This window comes from Phoenix dactylifera, chromosome 12 (genome assembly GCF_051530095.1).
Source record: "Phoenix dactylifera cultivar Ajwa chromosome 12, Ajwa_hap1_PhDact_Kaust_v1.1, whole genome shotgun sequence".
NCBI lineage: Eukaryota > Viridiplantae > Streptophyta > Magnoliopsida > Arecales > Arecaceae > Phoenix > Phoenix dactylifera.
The window spans coordinates 29,039,737-29,063,275 of record NC_143201.1 but is presented as its reverse complement, the minus strand read 5'-3'; the positions used below and the strand labels follow the sequence as shown (position 1 = coordinate 29,063,275).

General features: G+C 36.1%; 1 protein-coding gene across 5 annotated transcripts; it reads left to right on the top strand.

Annotated features, from left to right (window-relative positions):
* Window positions 1–1,907: 1,907 nt before the first annotated feature.
* Window positions 1,908–23,034, top strand: LOC103709597 (endoribonuclease Dicer homolog 3a-like). 5 transcript variants are annotated; one of them, XM_008795035.6, is made up of 25 exons: window positions 1,908–2,205; window positions 2,374–2,554; window positions 2,692–2,805; window positions 4,737–4,871; window positions 4,965–5,034; window positions 5,828–5,892; window positions 6,041–6,172; window positions 6,281–6,433; window positions 7,037–7,172; window positions 7,914–8,019; window positions 8,110–8,302; window positions 8,384–8,544; window positions 9,690–9,908; window positions 10,029–10,300; window positions 12,386–12,657; window positions 12,763–13,283; window positions 13,382–13,479; window positions 15,938–16,149; window positions 16,241–16,450; window positions 17,536–18,012; window positions 18,124–18,405; window positions 18,631–18,957; window positions 19,190–19,367; window positions 21,900–22,011; window positions 22,672–23,034. In XM_008795035.6, exons 1-25 carry the CDS (start codon window positions 2,072–2,074, stop codon window positions 22,877–22,879), a joined length of 4,968 nt encoding a protein of 1,655 aa, XP_008793257.4. In that variant the 5' UTR covers window positions 1,908–2,071; the 3' UTR covers window positions 22,880–23,034. The 5 variants fall into 5 exon arrangements, 4 of the variants coding, with proteins under 4 accessions (XP_008793257.4, XP_088564130.2, XP_088564132.2 ...); XM_088708004.2 differs by lacking the exons at window positions 21,900–22,011; window positions 22,672–23,034 and adding an exon at window positions 19,491–19,627 and having other exon boundaries at window positions 1,926–2,205; XM_088708006.2 differs by lacking the exon at window positions 1,908–2,205 and having other exon boundaries at window positions 8,214–8,302.
* The last annotated feature ends 505 nt before the right edge of the window (window positions 23,035–23,539 follow it).

Below are 23,539 nucleotides of genomic sequence, written 5' to 3'. Positions count from 1 at the left end.
TTTATGAATTCATGTTTCATTTTTGCATGGTAATAGGAAAAGGTTTGCATCAGAGTATGACTATACCTGAATAGAGTTGATTGTTTGAGTTGCTTGGTAGGTATCCAAAATCTTTCCCAGTTGCTAGCTCTAGTGCTATAACCTTTGTGGTGCCAATACATAAAATGAAACAAATCAGATGAAGAATTGCAGCATTATTGCCAGTTATTCTGCTCCTGCTATTTATTGCATTCTCATCATCAAGAGGGAATGGAAGAGTTGAAAGTATGGAATCGAACTGATTGTAATGGTAACTTTGTTCTTCCTAATAAATAGAAGTAAGGTTTATTTAGCTTTTATAATTTGATTTTTTTTTCTTTGTTTCCCTATAAGGGGTACTGTTAAATGGTCCAACCTCAGCATTAAAGCAAAGAGTGGCATTGCATTCTTAGGATTAAAATTGATCGTATTAAATGGTCGCCATTTTATTTCATTAGCAGGTGAATGGAAATGTTCTGACTTGTCCAAGAAATTGATAGGTCACTTTCTTATTCAGATGTATAACTTTTGGATTAATTTGGCAACATACCAAGGAGTAGGACTAAAGGCTTACAAACAGCTGATGCTGCATGATACCGATATTTTGGAAATTCATATGAAGGACTCACTTGGATGTAATTGGCTGAAGACTCTGTCCTATTAAGAAGAGTAATTGGTGATTTGTTTTGTAGAAAGAAATAATGATGCCATCAATGATACTTGAACTCCTTCTCACAAGCACATTATATTTTTTTAAAAAAGACAAATAACAATCATTGAGACCCTGTTTGCTATCAATTTTTTTTATTTTAAAAATATGATAATAAAAATATGATTTTTTTTATTATCAAGATATCAAGGACTAGACTCGCATGCTGCATGATGCGCCGTTTTTCACTTTGGAAACTCATTAATGAACTCAGAGCTCGTAAGTGATGGAATATTTAGCTCACATTTCAGAATCCTGACCATGTTTTATTTGATTCCAGGATTATTAGATGTTTAAGAAGTTCAAAAGCAATTGATGTTACATAAGCTAGTGTTTTGTTATGGCAAGTATTCAATGAGCCAACGGTTGTGATTGTTGGAATGATCGGCTCTGCATGGAAGCTTACTTTGATGATCACATAGAGAACTGCTTTGAAACCCTCAATACCGAGTACATTATTTCATACTTTCATCTCGTGATTTAAAAACCTACTTTTTTTTTTTTTTTTGCTGAAAAAGAGGAGGGAGGGAGAGGAAACCTCACCTGTGTAGCAGCCTTCACTGGGCCCCCTTCCACAAGAAAATATTCGATGCAGGTAGAAATTTTTGCTCATACCTTTTCCGACTCGTGGGTCACCCTATGTGTGAGTACGTCATCCCAGCGCTACCTCAGTGTCAGGTGGACCAGATAGTGTTTCTATTGAACGTGTCCAGACAGGGATGTCTAGACGGAAAACATACGGTCTCCAACATTTAATCGACGCTCGATCTGGACCACACCAGTGGAAGCAAAGCTCCGTTTCAACTGTGCTACCATCTTGGTGGTAATCCTACTCTTTACCCACTCGTAACTGTTAAAATTCTGAGGTAACCTGCGCTTTGAGAATGGACGGTCGAGGTTCACCATCACTTGCATCACGCGTATCGGTGTTCCGCGGGAAAGAGCAAGGATGGAGGAGCCGATGGGGATACGAAAAATAGCCGGTGACATGCTTGCAACGGAAGACACCCAAAGAGCCCAGAAAAGGAGACCACACGAGAGACACCACTCCCCTCGTGTGCCTGGGGCCCACGAGCTAGAGCGACGGACGCCGCTCCTTCTGAGATTAGGGCCCACGACTAAAGCTCTTTTAGTTCGTGGGTGACTATGTGATTTCAGGCTATATAAACCGGAGAAGCTCTCCTCCCCGAGCCCGGCTCGGGAACGGGGGACTTTTTAAGCGTTCCGCCCAGCTCTCGTCTTTTCTCGTTCTTGCTCCTAAAAATCTCTGAGAGCGAGACGGAGCCCTCTTCGGGGAAATCGTGCTGCTCTCCTTTTCCTCTTCTAGGTTTCCTCATCTCGCCGATGCCTCTCTCGACGATGGCTCCTCCGGCGGCCGTGAATCCGTCGAAGAGACCGCCGGAGACGGCCGATAGCGAAGGATCGGGAGCCGGAGCCAAGAAGCAGAAGGGGGAATGCCGAGAATTCGAGCCAAGAAGGTTTCTTGAAGACGATAAAAAAAAACGTTCTTTTTTCTCGGAAAGAGGCATTAAGCATTCATGGGTTTTCTTGATATAGAAGTTTTGTTCTTTTCTTCAAGAAAAGGCACTGACAGGTTTTTTTGGTCCTTTCTTCGTGATTTCTTGATTTTGCTGGGGTTTCTTCAGCTATCAGGTGGCGGTATATGAAGTGGCATTGCGGAGGAACACGATCGCGGTGCTGGACACGGGGGCGGGGAAGACGATGATCGCTGTCATGCTCATCAAAGAAATCGGGAAGGAGCTTAAGATGAGCGGGGACCGCCGGATCATTATATTTCTTGCACCTACAGTTCATCTCGTCACCCAGGTCCGCGCTTGAAGTCAAAACTCCTTTTTTTTATCTTTCCCTTCTAATTACCCCGTACTGGTTTCTTTTTTTTTTTTTCAACATTTTGTTTTGTAATTCTTCTTTTGGTTTGATTTCTTTTTGTTGTCTATTGGCAGCAATTCGAGGTGATAAAGATCCACACTGATTTTGAAGTGGCTCATTACTTTGGTGCGAAGGGTGTTGATGAGTGGACTGCTGCATGCTGGGAAAAGGAAGTCGCCACTTATCAAGTAACTATTTTTCCACCTCTTTATTGTTGATTGTTTTTAACGGAGGCAAAATATGCATGAATCTGCCAAAGTTTGATGATCATCATTGTTGATTGTTTTTTTCTTTTTCTTTTTAAAATACTATCTTATAATTTTATACTATGATCACTTTGTCGTAAAAGGCTAGATACAATGACGGTGTGTCTACTGCCTGTACATAAATAACTATTCATACTATGATTCAAGTCGTTGTTCTGCTGTCTTTGTGATCATTCTTTATTAACCTGTAGCGTCACCGGCTGTACTCTGGTTGCGCAGGATTTAGCGTAATTTGTAGTGTGGAGCACGTGGCTTTTAGGTTACTTTGGTTGAGTTTATCACTTTGGCCGGATATTTTTTTGGCTCTGTCATACAGTTCAAATGTAAGAGTTATTAGAGTATTACCGGGACGTCATATTTCCGACTTCAAAATAGCTGGTTGATGTTGATGTAGCCAACCTGTGGAGTCAGAGGATCGAGACATTAGAGAAATTGGAAATCTTATTATCTTTAGATTGGTCTTTGCATCCTGTATATTATAATAGTTAACCGATTAGCCATTATATCTTTATAAGTCAATGGTATAGACGAATTCTAACATCCTTAAAATTTCCTTTTCAAATAATTAGAACTCCCAATATCGGGAACCCTTTAGTTAAGCGATTCTCCTGAACCATATTGATACTTGTACATGTATATGTGAATATGCATGCATGCCTTCATATGTCTACAAAAATTCATGAATGATGTGTATGCAGAAATATATGTGTGCATAGATAAGCAATAATTTGTTTGTCAGCACACATGCATCATCATGTATGTATCTGCCCCATTTTTACCTTACCCTGCTTACATTAGATGTGTCCATATCCTAAATTTTAGAGCCCTTGCAAGTGCGAAGAATGTGTTTCCTTGGATGAAGCACAATATAAAATGGATATTTAAAGTAAAGAAAAAAATTATGGTAACATATACAGTAGAGATGTGGTTTATAATGGTTATACAATGCCATATCACTCAATACTACTGTAATGCCCGTAGTAATTCATTTGGGTCATGGCATCACTTCCATATTCTTTAGGGTAATTGCCAAAATTTAAATGTAAAAGATAAAATACTGCTATATCTGATAATTAAATGTCAGTACATTGGTTACAAAAACTTAAATTGCGATTCTTTATTTAACATTAAATTTAAATACAGAAGATTAGTGATCAATGATTCATGTCAATATGGGCTTTATATTGGTTTACAAGACACTATGTTGATCAACAATACAATTTCATTACTATCTAGCAGATGCCTTGTAGCACGTGGTCCGGCCTGAGACACCACTGTTTGTTATCTTAACTGCTGCTGATGCTGAGGCATCTGATGACATGTTTTGATGTTGATCTGTATTGTATATCATGATTTTTTATCTCCGATGGTGTGTTAGTCTTTTTTTGTCAGTCTTTGTTTTTGCTGTTGTCATAACCTACTTTCACGTAATTTCTACTTGTTGACTTCACCAGATTATACACATTAATTTTTTCTATCTTTCAGCAGTCTCTTAGTTTATGACGTGCGTTGTGATGCAAGAAATGGATTACTAGGCATAAAGACATCTTATGCATTGCCATGAATATGCATATGCTTAGATATAATGTATAGTGTTTTATATATGAAGTTTTAATTTTACTACTTGGCAGAAAATATTTTTGCTTCTTATCGTTTTGCAAGCAAGTACTCCATACCTTTCATAATCTCAAGTATAAATCAATGATTCTATTTTTGCCCTTCATTTTATGATTTTTTGAAAATGATTTATAGATATTTATTAGTTTGAGAATTGATTGAAGATGTGCATCTGACTGTGTCATATTTCCTTATGAATTTTTAAGTTCTTTTTCATGGTGAGTCGTAATTGACAGGTTATGGTCATGACACCCCAAATATTGTTAGATGCTTTAAGGAAAGCTTTCCTGACATTGGATATAGTACGTTTATTGATATTTGATGAGTGCCATCATGCCACTGGTAACCATCCTTACGCTAGAATAATGAAGGTATTGCTAAAAAAAAATCCTTGAAGTTATATTGGTATGATTTTTTTTTCTTTGTCTGGCACTAACAGAATTCTTCAATTTTCCTTGATATAGGAATTTTATCATAAAACTGTGCTTAGAATAAGTGTTTTTGGAATGACTGCTTCACCAGTTGCAAGAAAAGGTGAGTAGATTTACTAAGTATTAGTTGCATTTAGATTTCTCTACTTTGTCTTTCGTTTTGGTCTGTCAAAACTTTGACATATTAGATATATATGTTGATTAGTTCTCTTTAAAATGTTGCTGTACTTTTTGCATGCGGCCAATGACATATAGAAGCTGATGTTCGCAAAAGGAGGCATACTTATATTATCAGATAAAATTTAGAATCAGCAATCTGCATTGCCTGCCTACCTGGGGTGTCTTCATTCTTGCATTTCAGGGGAATCAACTCTCAACTAGCTTGCGCTATATTTCTTTCTCTGTTTTTTATTAGAAATTATGTATCTGCATGCAAGTGTATTGTGTAGTTTGATTGCACGTAAATTGTGGTGAGTTTGAATGACTCCTATATGGTTTCTCTATGCAAACATGTGCAAAATGCAAGATATGAAATGCAACTATGGGTTGGAATTGTACCTGGAAGCAGGCATCTTGGAGAATCATGTCTATCGCTACTGTTTCTTTTTGTATCTATTTCCCTTTCCTAGCGTTCTTTCCATTTGGTTGTTTTGCATCTTTTATTGTGTATTGAGTTAAGATTCTGTTATGGATTGCCCTATACAACATCAAATTTAAGAATGGGCCAAAATGATCATATCAACAAGATCTTGACTTCTAAGTTTGAGGTAAACTAAAGTTTTATAGAAAAAGGATGGATACCTGAAGTTGATGCCAAGTAGTCTGAGGGACTGTTATTTCTCATCATTTTATGTACTTATTCATTTATCTTCTTTTTTATATGTATCTAATATCAGGGGTGTCATCAGTTACGGATTGTGAAGATCAGCTTTCTGAACTTGAAAGCATTTTGGATGCTAAGGTGAAAGCATGATTCCTATGCGCTCTTTATTACTATTTTTACTTTTTTAGAGTGAATTTCTCTTTTCTTTATGCTCATGGATTCATATACTTTGCATGTATGGTGTGGGTAGATCATCGTTTTTTATCAATTATTTTTTCTTTTACAGATGTATACTGTTGCAGACAGAAGTGAGATGGAATTTTATGTTCCTGCAGCTAAAGAAGTTAAAAGATACTATAATCCAAATATATTCCTTCATGAGGATCTGAAAAGCGAGTTGGAATTATTGTGGGCTAAGGTTTTTACATCTCTGTTTTCTGCCTTGCATATTTTCTTGTTTCTCATTTTGTAGTCAGAGTTGATCCAATAAACATAATCATTTGACATGATTTTTATGTTCATACAGTATGACGCCTCAGTCACCCAGCTGCAGAACTCACCATTATATCAGCATAGAGATGCCACTGAAAGAATTAAAGCATCAAGACGGCAACTGTCCAATTGGCATGAAAAAATCTGCTTTTGTTTAGATGACCATGGTCTAATCTGTGCCAATGAGGTAATACAATAGCCATATTTGATTGTTATTTATGCATTACAGTAATTTTTATTTTCTGTCCTCCCTTTTTTTTGAGCAATTGGGTGGGAATTTCACCTTCCAATTTTGAACCTGGAAGCTTGCTGCAAAGCATGCTTTGAAGAGAGCAGTGCCAACTTGCAGACCTCAGTCCTAAGGGCATGCTTGGTGCTGCTTAATAAAGTCCTTTAGCAATTCTTAAAGCAGAAAATCTACTTTCTGAAAAACAAGTGTTTAGCAACATCATCTATGAAGTGCTTCTACAAGAAGTAGACATCAAAAAAACACTTTTAGGAGAAGTCAGAAAAACTAGCTTTGGCTTCTTTTGTGATATCGATCCTTGTCTTTCAAATATGGTGAGCCCATCCATAGAAAGTGGTTGTGTCTATGACACTACTGGATTCCAAATATATCAAAGAATACTTTTTTAAGAACTTAAACAAAAGTGATGTCTGAGAATGACTTTTTGAAACCTAGAAGCAACACCAAACATGACCTCAGCCCTGTTGGTTAAACAGTATTTACTGATAGTTCATTTCTTCCCTCGGTTTCCTTTCTCCTATTTTACCATTTCATTTGTAACAGGCTACTAAAATCTGTATGGAAGCTGTTCATCATCCATATTCTGCAGAGGGGTGCGATTTCCCCATGGAGAATGTAGTTCAGTATAGTGCTTTTCTTGAGGAAGTATTGCATGCAGTTGAAAAACGGATGCTAGATGGTATGATGATTTAGTGCTTAACTCTTTATATGATTATTTATATTCTATCAGTATTTGCTATATCTTTTTCGAATTAATATCTGCATATACTTTGGATGCCTGTGATTTTGCTGCATGCTTGTATGCTTTTTGTTGAATATGGATATTATATTCCAGGAAACTGTGATAATGCATGTCATTCACAAAATAGGCAGTAGCTCAATTTTTGTATATAAAATACATAACACTACTTTCTTTACCCACCCCATGGTCCATGATATATTTTATATCTAGCTGCGGTGATAGACAAGTCAATTGAAAGCAAATAGAGATGAGACCATGACAGTATGTTCTGCGATGCCCTTTTCCTGGGAAAAAAAAATATCAGGATCTTCTGTATAGGCTGTATATAGATTTTAATTTATACAAATCTAATGAAGTTGCTGAAATAATTTAAAAAGCAATTTACTCTTCATGGTGCATTGCCAATACTTATGATGCATCTCATATTCTCATTATATCAAATGATGCTGGCCATACTTGTAGACCTTCTTGTCCCTGTACCATCATCATATTGCATGTGTTTAGCTGTTTCCTTTTATTAGGATTTGTTATGTTACCAAGCTCGAATATGTTTACTTGCAGTGGTTGAGTTAGTGTGTAACTACAATATGAGATGATAAACAAAGGTGAAATGTTCTTGATTTTTATAATCATGATCTGTGTTTAGACTGATATTTACATTTGTGACATCATTTTCAGGTTATGAGATGCTACTGAAGACTGAATGTGGATGTTTAGAAGCAATGCACTTGGGTTATATCTCGCCAAAATTGTATGAATTAATGCAAATTTTCAAATCTTTTGGGTAAGCAAGTTGTTCCACTAGTCCATGTATCTGTTTTTCATCAACTTACCCTACACCTCTTTTGTATTCAGCTATTTAATTTGGCTGCAGGGCGTCAAATCATGTACTCTGCCTCATTTTTGTAGATAGAATTATTACTGCTAAAGTTGTAGAGCGGTTGATGAAGAAAATTAGTTATTTGTCACATTTCACAGTTTCGTATTTGACTGGAGGGAGTGCTTCAGTAGATGCACTGACCCCCAAAATGCAAAAGAAGACTCTGCATTCATTTCGTTCTGGAAAGGTATTAGGAGTATATATATATTCTTTATTTGAAGTTTCGAACTATATTTTGAATCCTGAAGGGAGATATTCTATTGTATAGGTAAATTTATTGTTTACTACTGATGTGGCTGAAGAGGGATTACATATACCGGATTGTTCATGTGTGATACGCTTTGACTTGCCAAAAACAGTTCGTAGTTATGTCCAGTCCCATGGACGAGCTCGACAAGCTGGTTCTCTTTATGTCATCATGCTTGAACGGTATGAGGATGCTGCTTATCATCATCATTACTGTTATTCTTTTATTTTTCTTTTTAAGCAAACCTGCTTCTTTTTCCTATACAGTGTTTACATGTATATATCTTAGTATTTTTCTAAATAATTAGTTTAAGCCTCATTTATTTTATTGTACTATTTTTGGCCTTTTGAATTGGTAAACATGCAGATTCTTAGTGCCAAATTTAGTTGTATTTCTGTCTCTTTTGCAACTTGCTGCCTAGTTATCTTTAAAGAGTTTTGATATAAATGAAAAATGTGGATTTACAGCCTAGAAGAAACTCCATAATGGAAATGTACATCTATGCTAACTATGGGTACATGTTAGGCTTGCAACAACAGGGTTGCATTTATGATTCCATGTATAAATGTATTCAACAATTCTGGAACGCAATTCTTAAGATTGGACGACCCTTTCAGATTTTTCACATTCTTGAATAAAGGTGAAAAGCACTAGGATGACTGCCAATGTCTCAAGACCAGGTCTAAGATATTTTTGAAAGTCTTAGGAGTTAGGAGAATAATTGATTGATATTGCTAGCCAATTCCAGTGCCCTCAAACATCGTAAGGGTGATAGCAACACCCTAGACAATTGATTTGCAGAATACAAGCTATGGTACAGATTGCCTTTGAGTTTCTTCTTGATTGATTCTTGCCCTTCTTGCCCCTTTAAAATGAGATTAATACTTGTGCTTTTTCGCTGCTTTAATTGAGTTGCTGTTCTGTTGACAGACTTTGTAAGTCCACCATGGCTGCTAGGTAACTTTTTTAAGGAAACTTTTGAAATATTTACCTTTGTTTGACGTTTTTTTATTGTTTTCATTCTTCGTGCAGAGGTTCTTTTTTTCTTCATAATTTTGCTTTTGTAGATTGCTGCTGAATAAGTTCTGATAAAATGAGATTAATACTTGTGCTTTTTCGCTTCTTTAATTGAGTTGCTGTTCTGTTGACTGACTTTGTAAGTCCACCATGGCTGCTAGGTAACTTTTTTAAGGAAACTTTTGAAATATTTACCTTTGTTTGACGTTTTTTTATTGTTTTCATTCTTCGTGCAGAGGTTCTTTTTTTCTTCATAATTTTGCTTTTGTAGATTGCTGCTGAATAAGTTCTGATAAATATTTACTTGCAGGGGAAACATCCAACAGAGAAATCTATTGTTTGATATCATTAGAAGCAAACACTCTATGCTGGACACTGCTTTAAATAGGGACCCTCATGCCCTTATCTCCAAACTGTCTAGTGATGAGGAGATAGATGCATATTATGTTGAGTCAACTGGTGCAAGAATAACAGCAGACTCCAGTGTCAGTCTTGTCTATAAATATTGTGAAAAGCTCCCTAGAGATAAGTATGATATATCTTTCTTGATAACCATGACAACCATTTTAAGCTTTTCTTTTTCTTTTTTTTTTTGGTCGGGCTAAGCTCTTTTTATGGTGTCATCATTGGTAAAATGGCCTTTTTTCAGGTATTTCACTCCAAAGCCAGTTTTTGAATTCACTTTGTATGGTGGGTCCTATCAGTGCACATTGACTTTACCTCCCAATGCTGCATTTCAGACACTGGTTGGCCCAGTTCATCGAAATTCTCACATGGCAAAGCAGTTGGTATGCATGGATGCTTGTAAAAAACTGCATCAATTGGGAGTACTTAATGATCATCTTCTCCCATTTGCTGAAGAGTGTTTGGAAATTGTATGCGATGAAAACTATGAGGAAAAAGAAACTGCTGCAGGAGCTGGTAAGGGATATTTTATGATGCATTATAATGATAACAAGAAATATTGTTGTCAACCCAGTTGTTTTCATTACCATAAGTTTGGGCAGTCAGTGAGGCACTTATGAGAATTTCTCAATTTATTATATGATCAAGTACAGTTCGGTGCAATATTTAGACTTGATTATGCATTTCCTAGCATTTCTGCATTTAGTAAACTATAAATTATATTGAACATTCTTTTGTTCAATACAAGGTCTTTAATGTGTATATATCTGAATTAATTGGATGAGGTGCGTTACCTTTCTTAGTCTTTGTTATATCATCTTAGGCCATGTATAATCTACAACTTCTTTGCACTTTAAAATGTTGGGTAGAACTGTTTAGAATTAAAATGTGGGACTCACCCATCCTTTTCTCATGAAAACAAGGGAAAAAGAGAGAGAAAGGATTGGTTTGTAGAACAGTTTAGGCATTGGTGACCATCTCCATAAGTAAGGTCTGGACAAACAGTACGTATGCTAATGAAGTTATGTTCTATGCGTGCTGATACCAACCAAGCATTTTAAATCTAGTGTTGAACACAGGAACTGATCCTTTGTCTCAGTTATCGATTCTGTGCTAATCATTTAGGTAGATCTATATTTCGGGAAATACAGTCTAATATTGGTGCTCTGCAGATGAAGGATAATAATGGTAGAAACAATGCTATTATTTTCATATATTGGATGTAACTGGTCAGTGGGATCTAGAGTTTGTGTCCTTTAGTCATGAAAATAATACTTAATCAGTGATCCAATAATATTTTTAAACAACTATAACCAAGAGGTTCATCCTATTTATTATGGTGTAGAAAGCTGACCTTTTTTTTTTTTTGCAATTAATGCTTTAGTTCATGAAGGCACACAGTATGTTTACACTGTTCACCATCATGGAGGTGGGATTTGATGAAGCATCAAATGGTTTAGCCTATATAGTTCTCACCCAAATTATGTCAACTCCATTATGACAATATTAGCATTTTGCTGAGATTGGTTCTACTTTTCCTATATATGTTGATTTCTGTATACATCACTCCCTTATTTGTGGTTTCTTTATATTCTAAAATTAGGTTTACTTGAGTGAAATTATTTGATGACATATAGAAGTATGAACTTTTAAGCTATGTCTGAAACTTGAAAGGAAGTATTTTAAGTGAAAGTTTCCATTGGTTCATGATGATTTCAAAAATCTGTGTAATAATTGGGTCTTTTATAGAATTGTAAAAATATATTATCATATTGTGCCAATTATATATTCTATTTATTTATGCAATATCTTGTAAACTTATATTTATATTCTTGTTTTATGAGTTGGTGTTCATTGGTTGTCAAATTTTTAGTTTAACCACAGATCTGGTTGTCCTTTTCATGTGTTAACTGATGAAGAGTATTTTAATTTGAGAAAGATTGTAAGACAAACAACGTAATGTCAGAAGTAGATCAAAAAGAAAAGAATAGATCAGTATCCTGAATGGCCAGTGTAGGAAATAGTGGGGACTTCATGTGGCTGTAACCCATCTTCCACATTGAACTCGTGGAGAAGCAAAAGTTAGTCTTTGTGAGTTCTTCTAATAATTCCTTTTATTATATGCTTACCTTCTTAATGTGATTTAGGTCACTTGTTAAAGTAAGATATCTTGATGCACTGCTAAAAAGAAATCACTTGTCCGGTGGAACGTTAAGCTAGCCGTCCAAGGGCATCTTTGAATCCTCAGTAACTTGGCTTAATCATATGCTTGGCATTCATCTAATAACATTATTAGGATCTTCCTGGACTTCTTCACAAATTATGAGCAGAACTTTGCAATATATAGTCTTCAAAGAAAAAGAAAGATTGGCATTCATTTCACAATATTTAGAAAAAAATTTGGAAATTAGATAGGATAAATTACAGGTAATGCAATATCAGCCAGTCACTTTTTATACTTTCTCTAAAATACTTGAAGTGTACCAACCAGCAACAGTTTGTACAATATAAGGCTTGTTCAAGCATTTTAATGCTTTTCATTATCTATGACTTGCTGTAAAAGTTCAAAATAGTAATCCTCCTTCCTGATTTTGTCTGAAGGAACAACAAAAAGGAAAGAGCTACATGGGACAACCACTGTCTGTGCTTTGTCCGGAACCTGGGCACATGAAAAAGCTGGTGTAACTTTGCAGGGATATAAGTTGAACTTTACATGTGATAAAGTTGGCCAGAGTTACTGTGACTTTGTTCTGCTTGTTGATGCAAGACTGGATGAAGATATTGCTTCTACAGAAATAGATCTTTACTTGGTTGATAAGATTGTCAAAGCCTCTGTTTCTCCATGTGGGCTTATTCAGTTGGATATGGAACAGGTTTCTCTATTTCTAAACTTATTTGATTCATTTCATTTTTATGATTTGTTTTCCTCTATGCTTTCGTGTTACTTGACCTAATCACTTCTTCCTCTTTCATACCAGGTGGAAGAAGCAAAACTGTTCCAAGAGATTTTCTTCAATGGATTATTTGGCAGGTTATTTTCAGGATCTAGGTCATCTAGGAAACCAAGGGAATTCTTACTAAAGGAAGACGACATATCATTATGGAGCACTCAGAACATGTATTTGCTTTTACCATTGGAAGCTTCGTGTAATCAAGATCATGAAGTTATATGTATCAATTGGAAGGGAATCAGTGCAAGTGCTTCAATTGTAAGGTTTATGAGAGATATTTATATGCCTGTGGCTGCAAATGGTCCATTTGGCAGTTTTTGCTCTGGTTCGTCTGAGACTGAATGGTGTGAATCAGATATGATTCAATTGGCTAATAAGACCGCAAACCTTCAGAGCTTTAAAAATATGGTAGTGATTGCAATCCATACAGGAAAGATATATTCTGTTCTTGACGTGGTAATTGGTTCATGTGCTGGCAGTCCATTTGATGGGAATAGTGAAAAATCACCACCAGAATTTCGTACATATTCAGAATATTTTAATAAGAAGTAGGTTACTTGACCATTTGACATTTTGTCATGTATTATACCGTGCCTGATGATTGCCTTTATGCATTTCAAGTGAACTAATTATATTGACCATACAGGTATGGTATTATGCTTCGACATCCAGGACAGCCATTATTGTTGCTAAAGCACAGCCACAATCCACACAACCTGCTATCTTCAAAGTCTAAGCATGAAGGTTAGTTATTTTATTTTCAGCAAGATTAGCTGAACCTGTATCGGGACCCGTTCCCGTCGGCTACCGGTTCGATACAATACTAATTCACGGTTCACCCTGGTTCAATAGACCATGATTTAATCTTTTTAAATAGGTGGGGACCATCCGGTTCGGGGTGGTTCGAAGCGGTTTAGGACCGTTCTGGGAGGGTTTTGAAATTTAGGGCCAAACCGATCCGGTTCCCCACCGGTTTGGTTCGGTACGGGGTGAACAGGGCGGTTCGGCCTGGTTCGGCATAACTCAATCTTCAGAAATATCCCATCCTTGGTTAACAACTTAACATATTTTTGCATATGTGAAAAAAATCTGATCTTTGCTTAAATAATTTTGACACATTGTTACTTTTTAAAGACATTGATTGTATCGACAAAGAGGTCAAGTAAAACTACTGGAATGAGTAGCTGGATATTTATATATTTCCTCTTTCAAGCTGGGATAATGGCATAGAGATTCTGATAAGTTTGAAAGTGGAGAGCCTCAAACCTTTTGTGCTCTAACTTTGATTTCAAACGCTATGGCATCTTTTTCCTTTCCATGTGCAACATCCATAATTTCACACCTGCAACTACACATATGGAGTCTAATATTTTTCTTGGGAAAAATATATATATCTCATTCTATTTTGTTTACAGTCTTATACAACAATGTAAGGCATCTTCACTATATTGCCCCTCCATTTTTCTTACGCATCTTTGCACATACTGTTTTATAGAGCTTGTATTCCAGCCTTATTGTGGTGTTTTGCTCATTTGGATGGTTCCCACCTTAATGAAAATAAAATTCATTCTAACACTTGCTCATGTTTCATGGCATGTCTTCAACTCATCACCTGAGTCCATCATGAAGCTTCATAGACCTCTTCTCAGCGATCCAAACTATTTCTATGTTGGGATGAGATATTTCCCATTAGAGTTACGATTAACCTGTTTGTGCTCTAATTGTGATCTCTTTATCAATTGGATGTGAAGCACATTCTTTTCACTATTACATATTAAGTATGCATCCAAGCCCATCTCGGTCCAATACACTTCTTGAACAGTGCTTGCTGGCTTTGAGCTACTAAGTGGCTCAAACAGGTCCTTTTGTCTCATACGAGCATTGCTGTTGCACATCTGTCATGATTTCCTTGCTGAGAATCTCATCATGATGCTTTCTTTAGACTCTGTCCAACATATTGCTAGTCATGATGCTTTCTTTATTGGTGGCATGATGGTTTCTAGTCATGATGCTTCAAACCATCCATTTTCTTCCATCAAAAGCATCATTTGAATCATTTGGTTAAGGAAGTTGCTTTTTCTATCTTGATGGTGTTTATTTCCCCTAGGGTACACATTATCACAACAATGACTGCACCTTTCATTTGATTAGTCATGCCTTTTAACTGAAGAACTCACCATTGACATGCTGATAAAGTTTGTTCTGAAACTTCACTGTACTAATGAGAAGACTGTCAGAAGACCACTTATCTTTCAAGCTATAGTAGCTGCTCTCATTTTGTTGGGAACCTCTAAAGTTTACATAGAGCATCTGATCATTTATTGAGCTTGTCTTGCACACTTGTATTTCTTCATTTTCTTGTCCCTCCAGTATTTCATCTAGGCTGATTGCATTCTGTTCCCACTTCCCAGCAGTTGGGTAAGCACCTATGGCTTCTTCTTCCTTGGTGATTACACCTTGAGCAAGCAATATATATATATATATATATATATTGTCAATGCATATCTCCAATTCTAGCATTAAGGTTTAATATCGTATAATTGCCCACCAATGATTTTTCTGTTCTCAATGCCATCTCCCAAAGTTGTCACCATGTTTATTATCCATTTGCACTTTAACGTGATGAATTATATTTAGATTGTTAGCAGTCAGGCTCTTCTGAGCAAATAAGAACCTCAATTGCTTTATCTGTTGCCCTTGTTATTACACCATGTCGATGCACTATTCTTTAAGCAACTTACTAGCTTCATTAAAGATTTAATATAGCAACCTTTAAGTTTCTATTAGAATAACTTTTGGTCACATATCCACCGTGAGACTGATGGCGTGGCTGTTTAAATTGCATTGTGGATTGCTATAGTGGTGTTACATTAGTGGATTTCTGGGTTTAAACATTTTGTTAGTCTTGTATGAAATTCTCATGTTAAAATGAGGCTGGTACAAAGTGGAACCAATATTAATTCTTCCAATGTATGGTATCTACTTATTTGCTTGATCCTTTTTTTTTGTTTTAATTATGAGTTGATGCTAGCTGCAGCCACATGTTGTCTCTTAAAATTTGTGGACTATAACCACATGTTGTCTCTTACAAGTAGTGAACTGTATCTACATTAGTGGGTATCTACGTTAGTGGCAAAGCAGAATTCACATTGCTATATGACATCCCTTCTTGTACCAGCTAATCATAATAACTTTGTTGCAGGTAATGTGGCATCAAAAAAATCAGACAAGCCACAAAATCATGTTCACATGCCTCCAGAGCTTTTAATTCACATTGACGTACCAATAGATGTCTTAAAATCATTCTACTTGCTGCCTTCCTTGATGCACCGAGTGGAATCCTTGATGTTAGCCAGCCAACTAAGGAAGGAAATTGCTTTCTATCCCAGCAATACCTGTATATCAAATTTCCTGGTATGTTGTTTTTTCAGTTGGGATAATGCTGTGCTTGAATACTATTATATAGTGCTGTCAAGTCGGCATAATGAAAATTTTGTTTTCTCAGATATTGGAAGCAATTTCGACAGTAAGATGTTGTGAGGACTTCTCCATGGAGCGTCTAGAACTATTAGGAGACTCTGTATTAAAGTATGCAGTAAGCTGCTATCTCTTTATGAAATTTCCTAAGAAGCACGAGGGGCAATTATCTTCCTGCAGATCCCAATTAATCTGTAATGCCATGCTTCATAGACTTGGAACTAAACACAATATACAGGTAATTTATCATTTCCAAGTATTTGGATATGTTTCAGAGAAAATGAGCTAGAAGATCGTGCAGATTTGAGAATACATGCACTTGCAGCATAAAAAATTGTATTTCTGTTTCAAGATTTTTGCTCTAGACAAGGAAGAAAAATGAAAGGAAAGACAAGGAAGTGCTGATTTTATAATTGATGAAGCATGTGAGAATATCCGGGTTAAATTGACTAAATTGCTTCTCTCAAGTATAATTTTAGTGCATTATTTATCCATGGATAAATATTTCAGGGAGGACTGGTCCTCTAGACTTACAATACCCATAAATCCAATCCAATAGTGTGTGCGAGTATGCCTTGTGCGTGACTGATTCTGAGATAAAAATTAGTGGTGTATCATGCTTCAATATGGATGCAATGGCCCACCTTAATGGGTTTTGTTGTTTCAATTTAGCTTCAAGAGTCACTTGACCTGAAACTTACATTTGATTGAGTGTTTTTAGTGAGACGAGGTCACATCTAATATAGTATCTGGCACCCATACTAGATATGCAGTCTCCGCATCTTCCATGTAATTAAACCACTCTGAGAAACATGCAATAATTTTGGCCATTTATTTGGACTTGTCCAATTGACAATTGCAAAACTATTTTTTGACTTACCATGAGTATATCTTCTTTCGGAGTGCTCAAGGTGCTATATAGTATCGCTGACAACATGAGATAAGGATCTTCGGTGTATGCATAACCAATATAGAAAACATAATATTGATTACAGATGTGTTATCTGGTTGAACTGTAGTCCAGAAAGTCAAATATTTAGTTACTACAGGATATCCTCATGGTTGATCAGGTAGCCATTTCTTTTCTGAAAAATGATCATTGATATAACACTAATAATACTCACAAGCTTCGTTTTGAGACTTGCATGAATACATTAGCATCAAGAATTCCAGTCTTAACTAAAGTACTAGGTCTATATTAATTACAGCAAATTGATCATGCTCTAGTTTTGCTAATTTATGCCAAAAAACATAGTACACCAGCCTAGTCTCATAGTATAAAATTTACCCTTGTGTCTATCCTTACAAATAGATTTTTCACAGGGTTACATACGTGATGCTGCATTTGATCCCCGTCGTTGGGTTGCCCCTGGACAGCTTACTTTACACCCTGCCCTCTGTAAATGCGGAGTGGAAAATTCTGAAGTGCCGAAGAAAATTATTCATGAGACTGAAGATAAATATGTTGTGATCGGCAAGGCTTGTGATAAAGGACACAGATGGATCTGTTCTAAAACAATATCTGATTGTGCTGAGGCTCTAATAGGAGCATACTATGTAGGTGGTGGACTTGGTGCTGCACTTGCAGTACTGAAATGGCTAGGAATTGATGCTGAACTTGAGCCGGAATTGGTTGAGGATGTCATGAGGACTGCGTCAATGTATAACTATCATCCCAGAATTGATGAGATTGAAACACTGGAATCAAAACTTGGCTACAGATTTAGTGTTAGAGGTCTTTTACTTGAGGCTATTACACATGCATCTCAGCAAGAATTAGGAGCTTGCTACTGCTACCAGGTACTGAAATTGCAAATCTGATTTTTTTTTTTTTAAGTCAATGATACGTTTTTCATTTATCTTGTTTTTCCTATCATAAGGCATCAGTTATGACATTTTTTTTTGCTCCAGCGGCTTGAATTTTTGGGTGACTCAGTATTGGACCTTCTCATTACATGGCATCTCTTTAAATGCCATAAAGATATTGATCCAGGGGAGTTAACCGACCTGCGATCAGCTTCAGTAAATAATGATAATTTTGCTCAAGTAGCAATCAGGCATAAGCTTCAGCAGTATCTCCAACATGGTTCTGGATTGCTTTTAGAGCAAATAACAGAATATGTTAAAAGACTTGAGAATTCCCCTGAGGATAAGTATTTGGTTTCATCAACTAGTTCCTCAAAAGGGCCAAAGGTAAGTTAATGAGATAGCATGACATGCTTTTGTGGATGAAATTATGTTGCTCCATGCATTTATATTTGTTGAGTTTATCTTTTTTATGGGACTAAGAAAGTAAAATACATTCATCATAATTCTATTATGAGTTGATTTGTCGCTAAAGTTTGCATTGGTCATGTGCTATTAAATTATTTGAAGGTCTACTCTCTTTTTAGTATCATCAATTCTTTTCTGCTGCAGGTTCTTGGAGATATTATAGAAAGTATTGCTGGAGCAATACTAATTGATACAAAACTCAATCTAAATAAAGTATGGGAGATTTTTGAACCACTGCTTTCGCCTATTGTTACACCTGATAACCTGGAGTTGCCTCCCTTACGAGAACTAACTGAGCTTTGCAGCCATTATGGCTACTTTTTGAACACAAAATGTGAAACTAAGGGAGACACAGTAGTTGCAATGCTCGAGGTGCAGCTCAAGGATGTTTTGGTTGTACGAAGGGGATGTGAAAGGAATAAAAAAGCTGCCAAAGGACAAGCAGCTGCCCTGTTACTGAAGGACCTTGGGGTTTGTTAATCTACCTTTCCTAAGCTTGCTTGCTTCTCCAAGTTTCTTTACTTGGCTACCCCCATCTTGGTCCATCTTTCTTTGTTATGCCATAAGCAGTTCAAATTAAATCACGAAGACCTCTAATATTTTTCTCATTGATAAAACTTCAATATATGATCTTGGATGAAATCTTTATGCCTTCCAGTAATATTTTGGGTTACTTAAATCTGCATTTTTATTTTCATGATAGGAAAGAGGGCTTTCACATTATCGCTATGCCTCCAAAAGGAAGCAACCTGGAGAAAATTCTGTAGATAAAATAAAATCTGTTGATGATTCCTGCCATCTAATCATGGATATGGGCATACCCACACCACCAAGGGAAAATGAGTTGATTGAATCCGAGAACATCCGTGATTCAGAGCCAGGTATGTCCAATTCTAATATCGCCTTTAAGAAAAGAACTATTTGAGTTGTTCTTATTGAATGAAAAAGTTTATTGTTCATTAGCTATGATCAGACGATAGTTTGCTATATTATATAATATCTAGAAATGGAACGAGCTCCTATACTCCGGAAGGATACAGAAGAGCTTTACTTTTTGCTTGGTGCAGAATGTCAATTATGAAAAGTCACATTCACTGCAAGCAATAGTATGAGAGGGTAGAAGAGCTTTACTTTTTGTTCATTCTCTATCGTGTCTACAAATTTTTTCAACTGCTCCATGCCTCATATTTTCTTCATAAACTAACCGTTTTTCCTGTGGCAGCTTTTTCATTCCTTTCACATCCCCTTCGTATGAACAAAACATCCTCGAGCTGTACCTCGAGCATTGCAACTACTGTGCCTCCCTTAGTTTCACATTTTGTGTTTAAAAAGTAGCCATGATGGCTACAATAGGAAAAAAAAGAATGGATGATACTAAACAGAGAGTAGACCATCAAATAATTTAATAGCATATGACCAATGCAAACTTTAGAGTGACGAATCAATTCATAGCAGAATTATGATAAATGCTTTTACTTTCTTAGTCCTATATAAATGTATAAATTTAACAAATATTAATGCATGGAGCAACATAATTTTATCCAGAAAAGTGTCGTGCTTTCTCGTTAACCTACCTTTGGCCCTTTCAAGGAACCAATTAATGAGACCAAATACTTATGCTTAGAGGAATTCTTAAGTCTTTTAACATATTTAGTTATTTGGTATAAAAGCAATGAAGAATGTCAATTATTAAGAGTCACATTCACTACAGGAAACAGTATGACATGGTATAAACTATGAAAAACTATTTGCTCTTAATTCTCTATCTTGTTTACAGTTATTTTCAATTGCTACATTCTTCATATACAAGTCATAAAAGACTCTTCTCATTACCAATTTTGTCATAACGTGCATAGATCATTATTACCAATAGATTAGATAATTCCCTCTTTTTATCTTTTGTTATCATATATAAACATGCTGAAGGGTTAATAACTCAATAGATCCAAACAAGAATTTCATATTATTTTAAAATTCAGTTAATTTTTAAGCTCTACATTTCCATCGCACCTCATTTCATATAATTTTTCGAGATGAATCAGTGGAAATATATCTCACATTTCATTTATGTGATGAAACAAGAACACTTTGTTTCATTTAATAATGGACCAAAAATTAATAATATAAGTTCTAGATATCTTGGGATATAATGAAATGAAAAAGAAATAAGAATTTTGTTAAATGATTGTTGGGGTTGGCTATAAGTACCTACAAAGTGGTTTTATTAAGACAACCATGTGTCATCAAGATGGAGCCAGTCTTCTGGATCCTATTTTGCCATTAGTTCCTACCTGGACAAATGCATCTGAAGTGGAAATTTCACCCAAGCTTTCTCTTTTTGGAAACACGTCCTTGTTATCTCAAATAAATCATAAACATATATGCACTCATATTTTGATTTCATCATCTTAGATTTTCCACTTAGCTGTCTTAACATTGTGATCACTAATGCACTCATGTTTTGTTCATATATGATCCTCCATGCAGTAAAAGATTGTCTTGCAACATACTTCATGGAAGCTGATTACCATTCTGATATTACCTGATAATCTCATGGGGCAGATTTCCACTACCTTATTTTGACCCTCTTAGAAACATCCTTTCCGGTCTCCTCATCTTTCTATGGTAGATCAGAGATACTAAAATGGCTACTCTGAATAATCTTTCTATAAATTGCATTTCTTGTGCTCTTGATTATCCTGACAGATTTTAGATATATATTCTTTTGTACATCCTTATGACTGTAGTTGCCCGAGAGTAGAGTCAGAAGAGTGACATGTTCATTTTGTCACACGCAGTTAATTTTCTGTTAAGGAAAAGAATTGAATAATATCAAAACCATTCAAGTTGGCCATATGGAGTTGCCTGTTCCATTGAGGGGCTGTTTGGTTGTCTGTGAGTTCTTCTAAAGCGGATAATCATAAAACATGATTATCTGATAAAACAGGTTTTATGAAAACGGGAAGATCTGTTTTTCATAAAACTCATTTTTAGGTTTTTGAGTAGTCAGTTTTATCAAAATGGGCTTTATGGAAAAGAACCAAACAAAGACTTCTGTAAAACTCATCATTTTAAGTCTTTTGTAATCATGTTTTAATAAATCTGTCAGCTAAATATTCCTTGAAGGTATAAACAATAAGATGGTCTACATTTTTGACCTGAAATTTTTTTTATGCTTTCTATGAAAATGTTAGGTTTGAAAAAAATAAAAAAAAATCATTTTAACACATACATCTAATTTCTTTGCTTCTAAGGTCCATGGTAGCCTTTATGACAGGATTTGAGTACACAATTCCTTGTGCGATAGTTACACATACTAGCAATTTTGAACATATATCAATCACTATTGGTGCTTATTGTTTCAGTTGTATATTTCTTAGCAATTGATTTAATTAACTGGTTTACTTTTGCAGTGCTTTTGACAGTAAAAATGCAGAAAGGAGGGCCTCGAACTGCGCTGTATGAGCTTTGCAAAAGGTCGCAGTGGCCGATGCCTAGCTTTGAGTCAACAGAACAGAAACCAAGGTTAGTTTAATTTGGTATTTTACAATTCTGGAAGCAAAATTGATCTAGGGGAGTCATAAAGTCTAAACTACACATTTTATAGAAATAATTAAAGCATACACCATGGAATATACGCTATATGATCTAAAGTTACTGTCTATTGGATGTTTGCCACCTATTTAGTTCCCCTTTCAAATAATTCATTGTGTTCGACGCATTCTATTAGATGACGTCATTTGCTGCAACCAACCAACCTATATATTCTCGATCTGTCTAGAAAATTGCAAGTCTTGAGAATTTAATTCCAAATGACAATAGAACCAGAAATTAGGTTTGCTATCTTGCACCATGCACTGCAGCTGCTGTGCTTGATGCCCTTTTCTATACTCTCGGGAGGATGTTGATGCAGCTGATTTAGTACCTATTCGGAAAGACAAAACACTTGAAATTTTAGCTATATTAAAGATTTGGTTGCTAATTGACTTTCTTTTGCGGGTAATTTTACTCTGGAGAGTTGAGATTGGTTTACCGTTCCCATTCAGCAGGATTCACTAGCAAAATCTTTTGATTGGATCTAGTACTGGTTGGACCCTCATAGTAAACGACTAAGGCTCCATAGGCAAGTGAATTTTACTAAAGTTGGTGCCTTCTCCTTTTTAATTAATCTTATTCTTGCAACAGCAACAAGGGTGCATTGGACCGCAATGGTGAAGGAAGAAGTGGGTTCCACAGCTTTATATCGAGCGTTACACTGCATGTACCCAATTCATCAGTCATCACAGTCACTGGAGATCAACGAGCTGATAAGAAGAGTTCACAAGACTCCGCAGCCCTATCCTTGCTCTATGAGCTTGAGAAACGGGGCAGGTGTTGCATTCAGGAGGTGTAACATTTGTGCTATAAATTATGACTAGAGGTGTAATTTCCTTTTTCATTCATCCCTCTGCTGAATCTGTGGTATCTGCTGGACCAGGCCTGTCTGATAGGAGCTTCCAGCTATAGTTCCAATTCAATCTATAAATCATATAGTTATTGTGTTTATTACTACTTGGTCTTTATCTTCTTCATTAGCTTCTCTCAAGAAGATGGCTTCTTCAGGTTGCCGCTTCTGTGTAACCCTATTTGTGGGGCTTTATCTTCTTCATTAGCTTCTCTCAAGAAGATGGCTTCTTTAGGTTGCCGCTTCTGTGTAACCCTATTTGTGGGGCTGGAGATATGGAGGCTTCATTTGGTATGTGGGTATCTTCCAAAGTTCATGATCCTTACCCCATGCGAATCCAACTCTGAATTGCACCTCCAAGCCCAGGTCACTTACCGTTCTCTCTTGATGAGGGTTGATAGTAGAGAGCGATGTATACCGATATCTGTCAATATTTCATCCAGTGGCATATGCATATGTACGAAGCATGGAGGTTTTCTTCATCAAAAGTAGCTGTGGGAGGAGCTGTTTGACCCGGCATCCATTCACGACGACACCGGTAAAGTCTAAACTACTTTTGACGAAGGCTGAAAACATTCTGATATTTGGCTTTGGTGCACCTTCAATCTC

Bases quoted from the DNA above. Each gene is read 5' to 3' on its own strand.
- LOC103709597 (XM_008795035.6), top strand. From the start codon at position 2,072: ATGCCTCTCTCGACGATGGCTCCTCCGGCGGCCGTGAATCCGTCGAAG. The intron at 2,806-4,736 runs GTAACTATTTTT...CGTAATTGACAG, and splicing joins AGGAAGTCGCCACTTATCAA to GTTATGGTCATGACACCCCA. The intron at 12,658-12,762 runs GTTTCTCTATTT...CTTTCATACCAG, and splicing joins TTCAGTTGGATATGGAACAG to GTGGAAGAAGCAAAACTGTT.